General features: G+C 37.4%; 1 protein-coding gene across 1 annotated transcript in view; it reads left to right on the plus strand.

The window, feature by feature from the left end:
• sppl3 (signal peptide peptidase 3) overlaps nt 1–18165 on the plus strand; it is a 29257-nt gene that overhangs the window by 7221 nt on the left and 3871 nt on the right. The window contains exons 2-10 of the mRNA XM_023269999.3: nt 6418–6495; nt 7952–8043; nt 8150–8269; nt 8496–8574; nt 10478–10590; nt 11406–11512; nt 14710–14873; nt 16257–16447; nt 16675–16784. Of these exons, the coding sequence (XP_023125767.1) occupies nt 6418–6495; nt 7952–8043; nt 8150–8269; nt 8496–8574; nt 10478–10590; nt 11406–11512; nt 14710–14873; nt 16257–16447; nt 16675–16784 (1054 nt within the window). The remainder of the gene's footprint in view (nt 1–6417; nt 6496–7951; nt 8044–8149; nt 8270–8495; nt 8575–10477; nt 10591–11405; nt 11513–14709; nt 14874–16256; nt 16448–16674; nt 16785–18165) is intronic.

The raw sequence follows: 18165 nt of genomic DNA on the forward strand, positions 1-18165 counted from the left end.
TTCTTTGTAAATCCCTTTTCAGCTCTCATTCAAAGAAAGAAAGAACAAAAAAAATGATATACACAGATGTAAACCCAGAGCAGCAAGACGGGTGGCATGCTTATTGCTTATTTTTATGGAAGCAAAAAGGTCACAAACTGCATTCTTTGCCTCGATGGCTGTAAACCATTACATCCATAATTGGATCAGCAAGCGGAGACAGATACGATTTAATTCCTATTTGGATGACCAGCACCCAGTAGCTATTGTAAGCAGGTGTAAATTAGAGTAAAATCTGTAAGCAAATTAGGTAAGATATATAGGGGGGACTTGTAATTTGTTTTATTTTGAGTTATGTGTCTGTGTATCAAGACAAACCTAAGTAAGATATTATTCAGTCTTAAATATCCACTCCTCACAGTTGCAACATTTGCAAAAATCTTCATTGCGGCCTGGTCCTGACCTGGCCCTTAGTGGTCAAGTCATGCATGCAACTGGTTTGATGGAGGACGGTATTGGAATTGTGTTATTGAAAACCTAGTCTGTCAGTGAACAAGGACGTCTTATGGCACTTTGGGCTGCCATCCAGCCCTCAACAGTCCGGGATTGTATTTTGTTTGTAAATGTTCCATTCATCTATCTCACCCATGTTCTACAGGCTTCTGTGCACAGAATTCAGACAAACCAGTTCGATACTAGAATATGAATTAGGCCTGTGGTAGATTAAACTAGCTGTCTAGCTGCTTGCTGTGTTGACAGTGAAGCAGTGACATCATTATTGTCAGTGTTGTTGCAGAACAAGGTCACTTTCTTACTTGCTTTTTTTAATACTTGAAGTCAAATTGCTCGTAAGACATGTAATCCAAAAGCAACAGTTGGCTGAATAGGGTGTCATATTTGCAAAAGGTATATTAGGTATTTATTGTGACCTACATCTTGGGTCAAGTATACCAGCCTCTATTGTAACTTGAAGTATCTGTAAAGATGATGCCTGCTGAAGGTGTTTTTTAAGTCATTAAGTAAAAGCCCATGTTGGGCAAACAAGACCAAAGCAAAGCTGCACGAGGCAGCATTGTCCTGGTGTCCTGTTTCCACAGTGAACTACATGTTACCTCTCCCCACCCAGACACCCTGTAGTCATTCCTGTTTTACTGAATGAATGAATGAATGAATGAATGAATGAAAGAGACAGAAGATTCCTGCTTTTTTTCCCTTAGCATCACAATGAAATCTGTGAATTCTGGTGTCAGAGGCGTACCAGAATGAAAAATGATTTGAAGCGTTCGGTCTTTTTATCCAGGGCTGTTTTATCAGTACTTGGAAGAAAACTATCATTGCAGCCCAGCTACACTCAAACAGTGTTCACTGCATGCTTGCAAAGGACAGATTTTAATTCCTACCCATGAGAAATAGTGCCTACTTTAGTACCTTGTTAAATAATTTCAAATGAATTAGCCTTTTTTTTTCTTGACAAAGTAAAATACATCCCAGTTCATACCATGGTAGTGTTGATCATCATGGATTTTACAGAAAACAAAGATTTCTGTGATTTATGATTGCAGTAATTTATAATATACTCTTTAAGTTCTACTGGCATTGACAACACAAACCTGCATTACACAGGATATTGCAAAGGAAGTCCTTTTTTTTAGTTTCTCTGTGTTGCTTTTCAGTAACTAGTTAGGATGTGTGGTTGTATACATAGGTTTATATGCACTTCTAAAGACCATGGCAATCTTTAGTTTCTAATAACTCCTATAACTTTTAATTTTCTGTAATGGGCTGATTGAAATATGTGTCTTTGTCGCAAAGAATAATCATACATTTTGGTTCTTGGATACATTTAGGGTAGGTCCTCTGCAAATATGACAAAATCTGCTGGGTTAAAAATATACATACAGCAATATTAACATTTGGTTAAACATCTCCTGGCCATTTTCACCTCAACTAGACACTTTTGCTAGCCGTTCACATCTTCTGGAAATTTTCTGATGTTTTTTTCGATGTCTCCTTTTGACAGAATTGGTGCAGTTTAATTAAATTTGTTGGCTTTCTTACACAGACTTGTTTCTTCAGCACAGTCCACAAGCTCTTCTTGGGTTCTAGATCAGGATTTTAGGGAGGCCTGTCTAAAACCCAAATTCTAGCCTGATCTAGCCATTTCTTTACTACTTTTGTTGTGTGTTTTGGGTCATTCTCTTGAAAATTTAAAGGTAACTGTTCTTCGTAATTTCATTTGATTTGGGCAAAGAAACCAGCCCCAGAGCATAATAATACCACCTCCATGCTTAGCGGTAGGTCTTTTGTTCGTGGGGTTAAAGGCCTCACATTTTCTCCTCCAAACATATTCGTGGTTATTATGGTCAAATAGCTCAGTTTTTGCTTCATCTGACCACAGAACTCTCACTTAAGGTGCTGCTTCTTGAGGGTGGACTTCCTTCTTGCATGGCAGCTCCTTAGATCAAGGTGATGTGAAGCACACTTGATTGTGGACACTGAGGTGTATGTTCTAGCAGCAGCTTCTAATTCATTGCAAAGTTGCTTTTGGTGATTCTTGGTTAACTCTTGACCATCCTGACCAATTGTCTCTCAGCAGCAGGTTATAGCTTGCACTGTGTTCCTGATCATGTCAGTGGCTGTACCATGTACTTTATACTTACAATTGTTTGCACAGATGATTTGGGAATCTTTGCTGCTTTGAAATGGCTCCAAGTGACTTTTCTGACTTGCTCAAGTCAATAGTTTGTTTTTCAGATCTTTGCTGAGCTCCCCTAACTGCCCTATTAAAGCTTTTTGTAGCTTGGCTGAGTCTGATGAGCGTATCAGATGAGGCCTATATAAATTGGCTCAGAGACGTCACGAGCTGTTTTTGATTGTGATCAGTCACAAGAAGTTAAGAGGCCATGCCACTAAGAAACTTGATTATCACAGCTTTCTGCATCACTAAAACTAATAATTCAAATTGATGTATGTATATTTTTACCCACAAGATTTGGCCATATTTCCAGAAGACCTTTATTTTATTTATAAAAGAACCAAAATGCATAATTGTTTTCTGTGACAAAGATGCATGTGTTTTAATCACTCCATCATAGAAAATTCCAAGTTAAAAGCATCACTGGAAACTCAAAACTTGATATACATGCTCTTAACAAGTGGACATGCACTTTTGTTCACAACTGCAGTTGCTGACTAGAGATGGAACAGAGTGGGAGGCATTTGAAAAAATGACCTCACAAGCTTCAAACTGCAATAAAGAAGAGGTAGCCGGGTCAAGTAGAAGGAAAAATAACATAAACAGGAGCGGTTACCGGTGTTTATTCTACTGAGTAGTTATTTTGTATACGTGTGACTTAGTCTTAAATGTCAGTCAGTGTTGACAGTGGTCCACTTGTGACTGTTGTTCCTCTTTGCTAGCCTGCTTTTCCTGTGTTTCATGCGCTATTTTAAGAATTTGTTTCTGCCACTTTGTCACCTTTTCTATGCATTCGTTTGCTTTAGTTTACTCTATAGTCAGCTGTAAATAATAGCAATTCAACACTAATTAAGGCAGCTTGGGTGGGGCTGGACTTTTTAGGCATATAAAATAGTTTTAAAATCTTGTAGCAATAAATTATCTGGAAGTTGTTTTCTGCAAACATTTAACATGAACAAATTCTGGATTTCTGCTTAATAACGGATTGGTGTGGTGTCACACAAGTGTAATTTTGCATTTTTTGAACCACAGCCTGCATTCCTTTTGAGTTTGACGGGAAACAGACAGGTCAGGATTAGGGTCAAATCTGCACCCCTCAACTGAAGACAGATACATCACAATGCCAGCCTTGTCTCTGCCCCAGAAAAAGGCCTGCATTATAAGGTCGCATGTCAAGGCTGCATATCACTGATCTGGGAACAATTTGGTGCTTAGACATAGCATTAGTCTGAAAACTATTTGTCTGGGAAAAACGGTGAGATTACTTAATATGGAAATATTAGGATTACATGTGTATGAAATGTTGGGGCTTGGAGAGCTGCGAAAAATCTGATAATGATTGATGGACAAACTAAAATAGAACTGGATGAATAATGTTTTTAAATGGGTACTCATCCTTTGTCAAGACAGTGCAGTGCATGTTTCTCTGACATTATCTTCAGTCTGAATGCTCTTTAAAAGGCAACCCTGAGCGGAGGTTTGCCACTATGCTGTCCTTCATCGGCTCATTGTTATTTTGTCTAGTCTGTTTCACAAATCTCAAAAACATGCACGTAAAACACAGAGATGATATAGGTCAAAGAGTTACTACAAAAATGTCATATCTGTAAGGTCGACAGATCACTTGCAACTGTTCCAGACTGATATGCTGCTGTACTTTGCAATGTAAAGATTACAGAGAAGAATCTTACACGAATCCTATGCATGAGTGAAATTATTAGTTTTTTGTATCATCAGAGATGGCTCATGCATAGGAAATGTAATGATCACGTTGATATTTCAGCTCTGGAGTTCTTTATACATATATTGCCACATACTACCATTACATACCATAATACATACCATTCCCACTATCTAATGCAGATTATAATGCCTAACTACTATTCAGTGTTAATAGCTAAACTAATCTGAGGCTGAAGCTATATGAGTCATTTTTCAACAGGCCTAATCAAAATTTAAGCTTGTACAAAAGCAAAAAATACAACCCAAGCTCCCCTTCCTTGGTATACAGTTTGTAGTGTGCCTTATTGATTTTCATAATCAATAACTTGTGTTTTCCCAGTTCTTTTTAAAAATACAACAAAATTTGCAATTCTGATTTTACTATCAAATTGTTTCACTCTCCTGGCTTTGTTGTGTGTATTAGGCAGCCCTGTGATCTCAAGGGTACACAATATGTTCAGCTCTGTGCAGCACCATTTGCATGTGATGTGCCGTGTCAGTGGGTTGAGTGGTGATATATGTGTGTATATATATATATATATATATATATATATATATATATATATATGTATATGTATATGTATATGTATATGTATATGTATATGTATATGTATATGTATATATATATATGTATATGTATATGTATATATATATATATATATATATATATATATATATATATATATATAATGTATTCAAAATGATGTCACATTCTCTTACACGTCCTTTTAGATAGTCACTAAAAAAGGATTTTTAATTCTTTATGTGAAGATGGGCCATTGTGATGCTTCCAAGTAGCTAAAGTTGAACACTATTGATCCAGTTCTCCTTATACACACTGTGCACGGGTTTTGTGTGAAACATTTGCTTTTCTATATGAATTTTTCTCCATCCAACATATCAGTTTTTCAGGGAAATGTGTAATAGAATGGCCACAACCAATGTGATATTGTCAAACTATTGAATCCGAATAGCTGACTCAAATTACAGTTTAACACTTCAATACCGTTTATGTAATTTTTCTCATCATGATAGCATAAAAAATTAATGGAAAGAACTGTGCAACAGTGATCTATTCTGACTTCCACTGATGATTTGTATGTCCACATGGGTGTGCACTCTTCAGCTGAATAGATTATAGAGTGCAGTCCAGCAGGAAAACCACCTTTATTTCCAGAGAAACACATACGCACAAAATTCACCACAGTTTAACAGTTCCAGAGGTTGCATTGTTTGCCCTTATAATTTAAGAATTTGAAGCTCAGATTTCCTCTTTCACAGTTGTTCGGGGCTCTGTTTTCATTTGCCTTACTGCTTGTGTGTCTCAGTGGACATTTAGATGTGTTAGAATTTATAAATGTTTAATTTCACAATCTGACAATTATAGTTAAATATTGCGGAGTATTTCCTCATCCTTGGACTTAAAAAACCCACTAACCCACTTGGAAGCATACAGCGCAAAATAGCTGTGGGACGCATTTTTCCCTTTCAAAATTTGCAATCACAGAAATGACATACATGAAAAGGAAAATATGATTGAGTCTGATTCTATCAGATGGGGATTGAAGTCGAACAACAGATGTGTTTTTATTCACCGCAGTGAGAGAAGAGTATGCTCAGAAAATGTTTATTTTGTTAGCAGGGGGAAAATGCCGAAAGTGATTCAGTGACTGTTGCCAAATCACGCCACCGACAGCCAGAAAGCTTCTGTGCAACTTAAAGCGTGTAAAAGATTCCAGTTAGGACTAACAAAAATGGGGGAAAGCAGAAGATTGATGTGGGCTTAAAGTCTAGGAAATCGTTTTGCTCTTTCTGCTGTTCTTAGTGTGTTTAGGGTAATGATGTATTTATCAAAAACCTAACAATGCAAGCTGTAACAGTTCATTCACATGTCAGTTTGAAGACAGTTGGTATAGAAAAAGAGTGTTTTTTTGCAGCATAAACACTACTGTTGTCTTAATTAGGTGATATGCATTTTCTGCACTCAGAAATGTTAACCATATTTTTCATTCTCCCCACAGGGCGTACTCCCTAGTTGACTCCAGCCAGGTGTCCACCTTCCTCATCTCCATTCTCCTCATCGTCTATGGCAGCTTCAGGTGAGTGTCAGTAAATAAATAATTACTTCAGCTGTCAGGGGGATAGTGGATGATGACTTGCAGAGAACTTTTGTTTGCAGAGCTGTAAGCAGAACCTATAGATGAATGTATAATGCCTTTAATTACAGTTTTAAGTAGTTTTGCTGGTCCGCATAACAAAAACACTTGCATGTCCTGTTCTGGAGGCAGTTTTTCTCTTTTTCTGTTTCGGAGAAGCCTGGTCCCAGGCTGCAGGAAATTAAGAACACAAAGGTTTGTTGTTGTAAATATGCTTTTGATTTATGGGTCTGTTTCTCAGGGTTCAATCTAGGGAAAATGCATATATTCTGCTTAAACTGAGCAGAAAACACTTCTTTTGTCATAGTGCAAATATATCCAGTGAGCAAAATGGGTGAATTGGCTTTGGTGCATTATGTGCACTGAAAAAAGATCTACAGTCCTGCACCTAATGGTGTTTTGATTGATTTAGTTGCATTAGCGTATTACCAAAACACATTTGTTTCAGAGGAACCTTATTAGCAGGTAAATGGATTCACAGACTTTGATTCTCAGGCTGAATTGAGAGACAGGTTATGTTTTGCTTTTCCATCTGTTGTCGGGTGAAATTGCAGAATCAATCTGGTGTCCATCTCTCGGACAATCTGTCGTATGTCTGCATGAATACGTGGGGTATTGATGCAGACTGTTTTATCTACCATCCAAATATAAAGAGGTCGGCTCAGTACTGATGATGCTCCATTTTCACTCCATGATACGGGCCAGCTTGGATGGCACACTGAGACACAAATTGGTTGGGGAACATTACAGTCATCAGTGGATTGTAGTTATTATTTGAAAGAAATAACTGATCAGATCAAGTTGCTCTGAGGTCATCCTAGTCTGAGATAGTTGCCATCATGAGGCAAAATTGTTTCCAACAATGCACATTTTCACACAGTCTCTTTAGGAGTTCATTCAAAGTGCTGCACCTAGTTCATGGGGAAAATACCACCAACAGTTGAGTAACAAAATAAAAAGGATTTGAACAGGTGTGTGTGTGAAGGCTTTCCAAAGATATCCAACAAGAAGTTTGGACATATTTGCTACAATAAATAGTATAAAGCCTGTTTAACATTCAACATAAATGTCCTATTTCCATTATGTTTTCACATATTCAGTTTGAGTGGGACTTTTCTAACCTCATTGTGTAATTTTACTGTAGTGTATTTTAGCCATCCATTGATTGCCTGCTACTTGGTCATTAATGTCAATAGAAGATGACACTATACATATATAGTTTTTTTTAATTATGACAACTTCTATTGACATATTGTTCGTATGTATAAGAGCTGTTGCTTTTCAGGGGCCATTGTGTAATTCATTCACTGTAAATTAAGCTCTGTTTTTGAGTCATCGAATCTCATTATTGGTACCCAAATTACACCATCTCCACTCTTTCTGTCCCTCCCCCCTGCAGGTCATTAAACATGGATTGCGAGAACCAGGAGAAGGATAAAGATGGAAACCCTACAACAACGGGGTCTTTCAATAACAGCAACACAAACAACAGTAAGCATTTCATATGTGGCAAAATCCTGTTATACAGAGACAAAATATCTTGTTGGATTCTAAAGTGATTATAACTGATTGTTGAGCTGCTCTGCTTGTTTTTCAGGCATTCAGACTATAGACTCCACACAGGCCCTGTTTCTGCCCATAGGAGCCTCTGTGTCTCTGCTAGTCATGTTCTTCTTCTTTGACTCGGTACAGGTGGTCTTCACCATCTGCACAGCAGGTAATTACCGCTCTTCACCGTAACGCGAAAACACTACAGCTGCAGACTTACTATAAGGCTATCACATTTCTGTTCAGTAGTTACACACTGGGGAAGACCTCTTTATGTTTTGACTGAAACTTAAGACCATCATCTGCCCCATTAAACTGACAGAAATGACCGGGACACAAACATTGTAGGTGTGAAAGCCGTTGGTCTCACTGCTGTGCTTTGTTCCTCTCCTCAGTTCTTGCAACAATTGCATTTGCATTCCTCTTGTTGCCAATGTGCCAGTATCTGACCAGACCCTGCTCCCCACAGAACAAGTAAGGAAACCATGTGGATTCTTTGTGTCTATAAATGTTACTGAAACTGCTCCGTGCTATTTTGTATGTCTTTGTGTGCAACAATTGTCAAATCAGTAAAAGGCTGTATAGTGTTGTTGTGATGGCAAGATTATGATTCCGATAGTATACCTGCCTAAATATCTTACTACCAATACTGAAATGATACCTTGGCAAAAACATGATATCAGGAAAGGTAAGAAAATATAAAATTAAAAGTAATAGAAGCAAAAGACAGAACAATGAACTAAAAAATGATGTGATTATTACAAAAAAGAAGAAGAACTGAAAGTATTTGGCTAATGTCAACACAAAGCAGCAGAGAATGCTAAAATAAGCCCTGAAGCAACAAGACAGTATTACAGTACCAATATTTTAATCGCTTTAAGACCAAACCATTGAGAACTGGAGGAGCTCTTTATTAAGATCTGCTCTTTCATATCTCTTCACCTTCACATAAACTGTTGCTTACAAAGTTTAAATCCTTGGATAAGTGCAGCTGTACTTAACATTTCTTTCACCAATTTTCACCCTTTTGCAGGAATTCAGTTGTGCTATTTTTCTGCATACTTGTAAATGCCAGATTTTTTTACAGTTTGGAACTTGTGGAAAAGTTAGTCATTACCACTGCATTTGCTTATTTTGATGATTCCAAAAGATAACATACACTAAATTAAGCAGTCATCATTGCCCTTAATTGTCTCATCAAACTCCGAAGGTGAAAACAAAGTTTACTTCCCACCAAATAGATCTCACTCATTTTACTTACAGTGGATGATATAATTATGTTATGTTCCACATTCTCTAACCTGTTGCTCTTTGAGTAAGTCCACATGTCTGTCAGAGAGATGCTTGTGTTTGTTTCTTTGGTCTGTGTAGGTTTAAAATATCTTTTACAGACGGTCTTTGTGGTGACTCTGGTCACACCCTGGCTGTTGGCTGTCTAAATGGAAAAATGCCGTATTTCACATGATACATCTGCTTTGTTGACAATCCGTAGACGGTCATCTAGAGTGCTTGTATTTGTAACCATCTCGTTATGTTACTGTGAAAGCTGCAGCTTCTATATGAGAGAGAAAACATGCTTGGAGTGGAAGCAGACACACTGTCCCATCAACACACATCAACTCAACAGCTTCTGTTAAAACACTGTCATTCTTTAAATATCGCTTCTAATAAACTTTTTCATAGTGTCATTTTTAATGGCAGGATTTTGTGATACCATTCTAACATTGATATAACAATAAACACCAATGCCGTAAATCATAACGCTGGAAAATAAACCTAAACCTGAGTGCAGGCCTGAAGTTTGAAATCTGTTTTGTTGTTTGGATGGACTAACCTTTTACTATTTGTCTCTTTCATTCTCTTACTGATTCCAAATTATATTTAAAACTTGACTGTAGTGTTGAAGTTCAGGGGTTTGAAACAATCAATTATTCCAGTCTCTAGTTAACTTCAAGAAATCACCAACAAAATAACCCACATACTCAATAACAACATGAACATCACCTCTCTACTTACAGATTTAGAGAATGAATAATAACCCCACCTCATACCCTAAACCATTTATGCTTATTGACAAGGGTTTTTTTGTTGATTTTGTTTGTGTGTGTAGACACATTCATTCAGTTTTGTTTCATTCACAAATCAAGAACGGATCATTTTCATGAGTGACAAGTGAGATAAAGGTTTTATCTTTAGTGGTGTCCATTTGCCCCACTTCCACACCCAAACATTAATTATCTCTCACCTTTGGACATCACTGAGTATACGTAGTCTGCTCAGTGATGACTGCATATATTGCCCAGTAAATGTTTATATGTTCCATAGTTTCTCGTGTGGTTTTAGTGCACCTCCTTTATGTGTGTTTGTCTTCTTGCAGGATTTCGTTTGGTTGCTGTGGGCGTTTCACTCTGGCTGAGCTCCTGTCCTTCTCCCTCTCTGTTATGTTGGTGCTCATCTGGGTGCTGACTGGACACTGGCTTCTCATGGACGGTGCGTTGCTGTGAAAAGGCTCTTGTGCACGTTACAAGCTTGTTTCAAGGTTCATTGAAAGCATATTTGCAGCAGAGTGTGTAACATGAGACTGTGCAGATACAGACACATTTCTCTGAGCTGCAGAGTAGAGCGTGATACACATTTATTAAGAATTATGCAGCAATGGACAATGAGGTGCGGTAATGAAATATCAGCCCAAAAATATTAAATACAGTAAATATAGTAGTCTATATGTTAGCATGGTGCTAACTACAATACTGGTTTGCAAAAATGGATTAGACCATCCCAGTCTTTCATAAAGGCAAGAATCAAGACAGAATTCAGTTTCATCATCTTTCTTGGAAAGAAGGAGCTTGGCATGACTCATACAGTGTGAAGATTTCAGCAACATTATCTTCAAGCTCTAGCAGCAGAAGAATATACTTTAGAAAATGTAACTGACATTTAAGCTGACTGCTCTTCATGAACGTTAATAACAGGCTGACAAAGCAGAGAAAAGTGTCTGCAGGTCTTGTATTTTCAATATTTGAACCAGTGCATACTGCTGACAGTCTTCCTGAACAATGTGAACATTCCAGCCCTGGGAAAAATTATAATAATTTGTCATCAAACATGAAAACGCTTGCACAGATATAACTGGTGGCAGCTTTTTTAAACTGAAAACTCATTTTTGAAATGAGTTTAGTAGGAATTTGAACATCTAAATATTATGAATAAATTTGCAAAAAACTTGTTCCTATGTTGTTATTTTCAGCTATTTTCTGCTAAAATGTGGATTTTTCTTTAACTATCATGTGTTTTTCTCCTTGCAGCGTTAGCCATGGGCTTGTGTGTCGCTATGATAGCCTTCGTACGGCTCCCCAGTCTGAAGGTGTCTTGCCTGCTGCTGTCAGGACTGCTCATTTATGATGTATTCTGGGTAAGAAATGCTCCCTCCCCAAACATAATCTGCATCACATCTAATGTTCAAGCCACTGCCATGAGACACAGCAAACAGACTGTATAAGGACACATCAGCTGTAATTATGATTCAGTTAAACTAAAGGCTGTGAATTTGTTTTTAAGACCCCTGGACAGTTACATTTTACACTCAACAGCAGGGAAATTTGGATGAAACAGGGTAGTTAGCATTGATAGCAGTGATTCCCAGCATGGCTCAGTAAATTAGAGAGAACTACCAACTAAAACTCAATCCTTATAACACAACATTCAAGAAAAGTACACAGTTGAATGAATTAAAGGAAGTTGGGTGTGCTAATAAAGGACGACAGCTGTCTCCTTGAGCCAGAATTAGGATGAAGATCACATTTAAATTTAGTTATTATTTTTGGCACTGCTGACTAGTTGTGGTTTATTAGCCACATTTGACACTGGTTGCGGTCGAATAGTGAAACAAAACATGTAATATGTCTCTTCTAGGGCTGCAGTTATCGGTTGTTTTAATAATCGAGTATTTTAGCGATTTTTCTAGCGATTAATCAAGTGATCGAATCCCGTGCTTGACATGCGTTACAGCATCAAAAGCAAGAGTGAGTGGGTTGTGCAACAGAAATAACCGTCCTGGTGGAACACGGGCAGACATCTACAGGGTATTGTACATATATAATATAGTACAGAGGTATTGTACATACATAGTACAGGAATATTGTGTACATATATAGTAGAGTATCAGGGGTATTGTACATATATAGTATAGTACAGGGGTATACTGCATATATAGTATAGTACAAGGATATTGTACATATATAGTATAGTACAGGGGTATTGTACATATATAGTATAGTACAGGGGTATACTACATATATAGTATAGTACAAGGATATTGTACATATATAGTATAGTACAGGAATATTGTGTACATATATAGTAGAGTATCAGGGGTATTGTACATATATAGTATAGTACAGGGGTATACTACATATATAGTATAGTACAAGGGTATTGTACATATATAGTATACTACAGGAATATTGTGTACATATATAGTAGAGTATCAGGGGTATTGTACATATATAGTAGAGTACAGGGGTATTTAGCTAAAACTCAAAGCCATGGGAGCCGACATATATTTAGTTGGTGATGCAGAAATCTCATAAATATGTTTTTATGTTTGGTTCGTTTAAACTGCTGGTACTGCAGCTGATAGAACACAAATATGAAAACTGATTATTTTATTGTATTTATTACAGAGAATATTCAATCAGTAACATTAGTTTTACTTTGATTTGGCCACAGATTAAAATGATTTCCTTCATTATGAGACAGTGTCAGACATACATGCGCTTCAATACAATATCATGTTTAAATATATGAAGTTTGATAGTTTTATTGTGCAGCTGTCTGCTAGAAATAATCAGCTGCATTGATCGGTTGAAAAAAAAAAAATTCCTTAACACGTTTGACAGTTTTCTACCAGCATTCTTGTCTTACTTAATTTCCAGTCACAACGCTTTTTGCCGTCATAAATTTTTATGTTCCTCATTGTTCTCATGAAAACAGCCCGTTGACTGAAGCAGCTGCACACAATCGGTTCATTTTGTGCATAAAACGAATCAAATGATCGTGAAACGCTTCTGCTTGTGTGACGAGTTTGAAACAGAAAGTCTGAGTTAACAAAGAAAGTTGAAAAGCATCTTCATACCTGTTAACTCTGACTGAGGTTTTAGTTTTGTTGAGCCAACTCACACACAAGTCTATGTCAAACTGTTTTCATAGTTCAGTCCTCTGACCTGCTAAACGCCGTAAACACTAGAGAAGCTGCACCGGTCAAATTTAAAATCCCCTTCTAATTTATTGATTATAGGTTCGGGTCCGTATCAGATGAAGTCTGGGTGTGGACTAGTCAGTGACCTGGGGTCTAGTATGTAGTGGATTAAACGAAGCCTTGAGAATTTTGCTTTAAGTAATTTTAGTAATCGAATTACTCAGGGAATCGTTTCAGCCCTAGTCTTTTCCTGAACACTTTTCCCTTGACTTTAATGCAAAACGTCACGAGGTCAAGGAAAGATGTGAAGGAGAATTGATGAAAACCTGGAAAACAACCATGTTGCCAAGATAATCCAACTGCACTTACACAAGGCTGCGTAATCTTACAACAGTGGATGTTGATGTGATGTTGACTTGCTGCCACAAGGAACTGAGAAATGACATACTCTCCTTTAGTAAAGGATGAACCAGTGCGTCTTATATTAAGAGAAAGGAAGCATTGAAGCTACTTTCCTTGGCATGTAGAGAATTTGACCAGTTCTTCACATGGATCTCGCTTAAATTTTGTCATTTTACTCGTTAGAAACCTTCCTAAGCAAAAAAGCAAATTTGTCAATACATGGAATTGGCCACTGCAGTGAGGGGAAAACAACATCACAATGAACAGCTGAAGTATCGCCACAGTCAAGGAGAGTCACTATCCTATTAATGATCGCTTTAAAATGAGATTAGTGCAATTCCTTGGCTGAGATGCAGTGAAAAGGACAGTGAGATGCTTTGTGTTATCTGCAGAATGTTGTGTTGTGCTAACGACAGGTTTGCAGCAGCCTTGCATACATTAAGCACAAAACTTTAAAGCCGCACACATGCAGTTTAAAGTATGCAGAGACTGTGGCTTAACCTGTAATGCTGCCCTGGTAATGTTTTGCCAGTCAGTCCATTTTCAGCATTTGCTCTAATCTTTACCACATTGAGCACCGAGCAACCTGCCAGCACCCCACTGCCTTCACTTTAACTTCCCTGCTGATACTGTGACCGTTCGTGTCATCCATTATGTTGTAATAAAAGAATATTAAATGAATTCAATAAGTGATTTTTTCTTTTTTCTCGCTGGCTTGGGGTCTGCTTTGAGAGCACAAAGCACTGATTCACTTTGATAACATTTGGAGATGATAGTCAAGCACTGAAGTTAATAATAGGAAAAGAACTGATGATCATTCTGATAAACGAGTTTAAATATCGCACAAGTTACAGTGAGCGTCTCAAAAGTGAGGATTTTATTTCTTTTTTACGAATGACTTTTTATACTGTAAACTTTTTTTAAAACTGTTGGTCAGACAAAAGTAATAGCGCAACATGAATTTGGGTTCTAAGTCTGATAGTTATATGTTTGCACGGCTCTCCCTCCAGGTGTTTTTCTCAGCCTACATCTTCAATAGTAATGTGATGGTCAAAGTTGCCACCCAGCCTGCTGAAAATCCCATAGATGTTCTGTCCAGGAAGCTCCACTTGGGGCCGGGGATGGGCCGTGATGTACCCCGCCTCTCATTACCCGGCAAGCTGGTCTTTCCCAGGTAACCCTGACATTAATCATGGAGTTAATTACTTTGATCGACCTCTGCTGTGTGACCTGTGTTCACTCACCGACTCTCACTTCATCATTCTGCTCTGCTTTCTGACATTTAAGTTTGCTAAATGCTGTTTACTCTTAAAGAAGCCATCTGTCTGTCCAGTGCTTAAGGCCCCCAGTGGATAAATCCTAAAGAATTTTCTGATCTCCTGAAGTTCATTTAGTGCCACCATCAAGTCGAAGCTCACACCAGACACTTCCTTTAACTCAGGGAGCCTCTAAAAGTAATGACTGTGCATTGAGATTAATGCTAGCCTAGCATGGTAAATGTCACATGTTAAACGTCTTTAACATCCAGCAGTTAATAGAGCTGAAGCCGTAATAGATTTGTCAGTTTACAGAATGTTAATCAGCAACTACTTTGATGATGAATGGATTTCTTTCTGGCTAAAATTCCAAATACTCCGGTGTCCTGGCATCTTAGTTGTTCAGTCTGTTCTCTCATAATAATAACTGGATTATATTTCAGTCCCAGATATCTGAAGATGACATCTTGTGCTTTAAAAAGTTGCGACAGTTCATTGACTGAATGATTTATCAAGAAAATAATTGCTAGTTGCCACCTTAGTTAACATGAATGGTGACATTAGTATATTAGTATCTGAACTGCCGAGTCTGAAACTGAGATTGACATACTACAACTGGCACAGTATAATTATGGTATTTCCTCAAATAAATGTGAATCAAAAGATCTGATGATAGCTGGGGACGTAGTCAACTCAAACAAGTTGAAAATACACAGCAGGGACAAAACACGGAATGTGTAACTCCTTTTATCCATCATTCAGTTGTTGTTGTATACAGCATCCCTGCAAGCAGCTCACAATAAAGGCTCTTCTAAGAATTGAAGGTTTTCTGTCCTCTGTAATTCCAGAGGGCTTTTAGTGTGACAGTGTTGAGTTTGGATTAACAGCATGATGCAGAAACCTTAACAGGCAAACGGCAGTCAATCAAAATCAGGGTTTGTACTCAAAATATGCATAAATACCCTCAAATACAAGCATGTTAACTCCTGTAGTTCTGGTAAATAAAGGTCACTATTTGAGGAAATTCAATATATGTAAAGTAAGGTGGTTTTTGCCAAACATTTGTTGCGTGACTAACATAAAGATGAAGGAATCTCAAAGTTGCCTAATGGATAAATAAAATCCCAACAGTTGGTTTTCTTCTCTAATCGACTACTAATCAACTACTGACTTCTGATTCCAGTTTAACACCTCGTCAGGACCTGGAGTTAAAAATGATACACATGGGAATTGGCAAACCACTATGATTCTAGTGTCCGTCTTGCATTTCAACCTCGTTTCTGCTCTTTGCGTTTGCGCAGTTCCACAGGAAGCCACTTCTCAATGCTGGGAATAGGAGACATCGTGATGCCGGGGCTGCTGTTATGCTTTGTCCTGCGTTATGATAACTACAAGAAGCAAGCCAATGGGGAAGTCCCGGGGCCTGGTAACATGTCCGGACGCATGCAGCGCGTCTCCTATTTCCACTGCACTCTCATCGGATACTTTGTGGGTAAGCAATCAATCGATGGGCGGATGGACGTTAAAGGTCAAGGTTGTATTCATTCAGTGATGGGCAGCAGGGAGGGAATAGTTTTTAATAAATGTTTAGGGGCAGTTATTTTGGTATCATCCAAAACTCACGGGCTTTCTAAGCTTAAAGATTAAATGTATAATCTTTTAAGTTTCTCATCTTTTTTTTTTAAGTATTCTAAACACGTTTTTGGTGTGTTTCTGCAGGTCTTCTGACTGCTACTGTGGCCTCCAGGATCCATCGTGCTGCTCAGCCCGCTCTGCTCTACCTGGTGCCCTTCACCCTGCTGCCTCTGCTCACTATGGCCTACCTGAAGGTACGTCGACAGGCTGGATCACAATCACTCATTTATTTTGCAAGAAAGTAAAGTTCAGCAAGTTTAGCTAAATTTTGCAGACACACTTGAAATCAACTGAAACGACTACAAGTAAGACATGTAACGACAACAAAAAAAATTAATGCTCAAATAAGGCCAATGTACATAAGATGTTTTTTTGTTTCATTTTCACTGAAATCACACATTGAATAGAAAGGTCTTTCGTAAAAAGTTCTAAAATAAATAAGCACTCTTTCTCTTTGAGTTTTGAGTAGAAAAAAGTTGCACAGCATGCATTTAGCTGTAAAGAAAAAACTGAAACCATCAAAAGAGGACAACTTTACATTTTATTGATTGGAATTATGTAATGCACTCTAGTTTCTATAAATGGCAACATCCTGCTGAAGTGCAGAAGGTCTTTTTTTCATATCTTGCAGAATTTTATGTAACAGACTGGTTGTGATTGTGACTGTAAATTAGGGAAATTGAAAACAACAAATGAACTGGGATGTACAAGTGGTTCATTGTTGCAAACTTGTAATTTATAATTGTAGTTCTTAGTTCCTCCCTGCTGACTCGTTAATTGTCTAATAGATAGTCACAGAGTTTTAGACTGCTAAAATGGATGTACAGGGGGTCCTCGACTTACATCGGAGTTCCGTTCCAATGGTGTGATGTAAGTTGATTTTCGCTGTAAGTCGGAACTCCGGTGAAAATATAAACAAAGCCATTACGTGCATCAAGATATCGATCAGTTTACATATTTGTACAACTACAGTAACAACAAACAGCCATTAGCTCACACTGAAACACAACTCGGTAGGGCCCGACCGATGCGGGTTTTTTGAGGCCGATTCCGATATTTGCCAGAAAAAATACCCATAACCAATTCATCAGCCAATTAGTTTAGAAAATATCTAATGAATAAAATAACATCTTTTTTGGTCCCTTAATGCTTAGAACAACATGCAACAAAGCATTAAACCTCTGGGAAATTATATAACCTTAAAAAAAGAGTCAATCTATAAATGAGTTATGAAATACGTCTGGTCTTGTACTTCTCATTTCTGCAAATTAGACGTAGGCTTTATTTATTTATATTTATTTGTTTTTATTTTTATATATATATATATATATATATATATATATATATATATATATATATATATATATATATATATATAGATAGATAGATAGATAGATAGATAGATAGATAGATAGATAGATAGATAGATAGATAGATAGATAGATAGATAGATAGATAGATAGATAGATAGATAGATAGATAGATAGATATAAATAAGCAACATAATGAGTGAAATTACTGGAAGAACATTATTTATGCAGCCCTCTGATGCCTTTTAACATTAAATCACATTTT

Source organism: Amphiprion ocellaris, chromosome 17 (assembly GCF_022539595.1).
Source record: "Amphiprion ocellaris isolate individual 3 ecotype Okinawa chromosome 17, ASM2253959v1, whole genome shotgun sequence".
NCBI classification, from domain to species: domain Eukaryota; kingdom Metazoa; phylum Chordata; class Actinopteri; family Pomacentridae; genus Amphiprion; species Amphiprion ocellaris.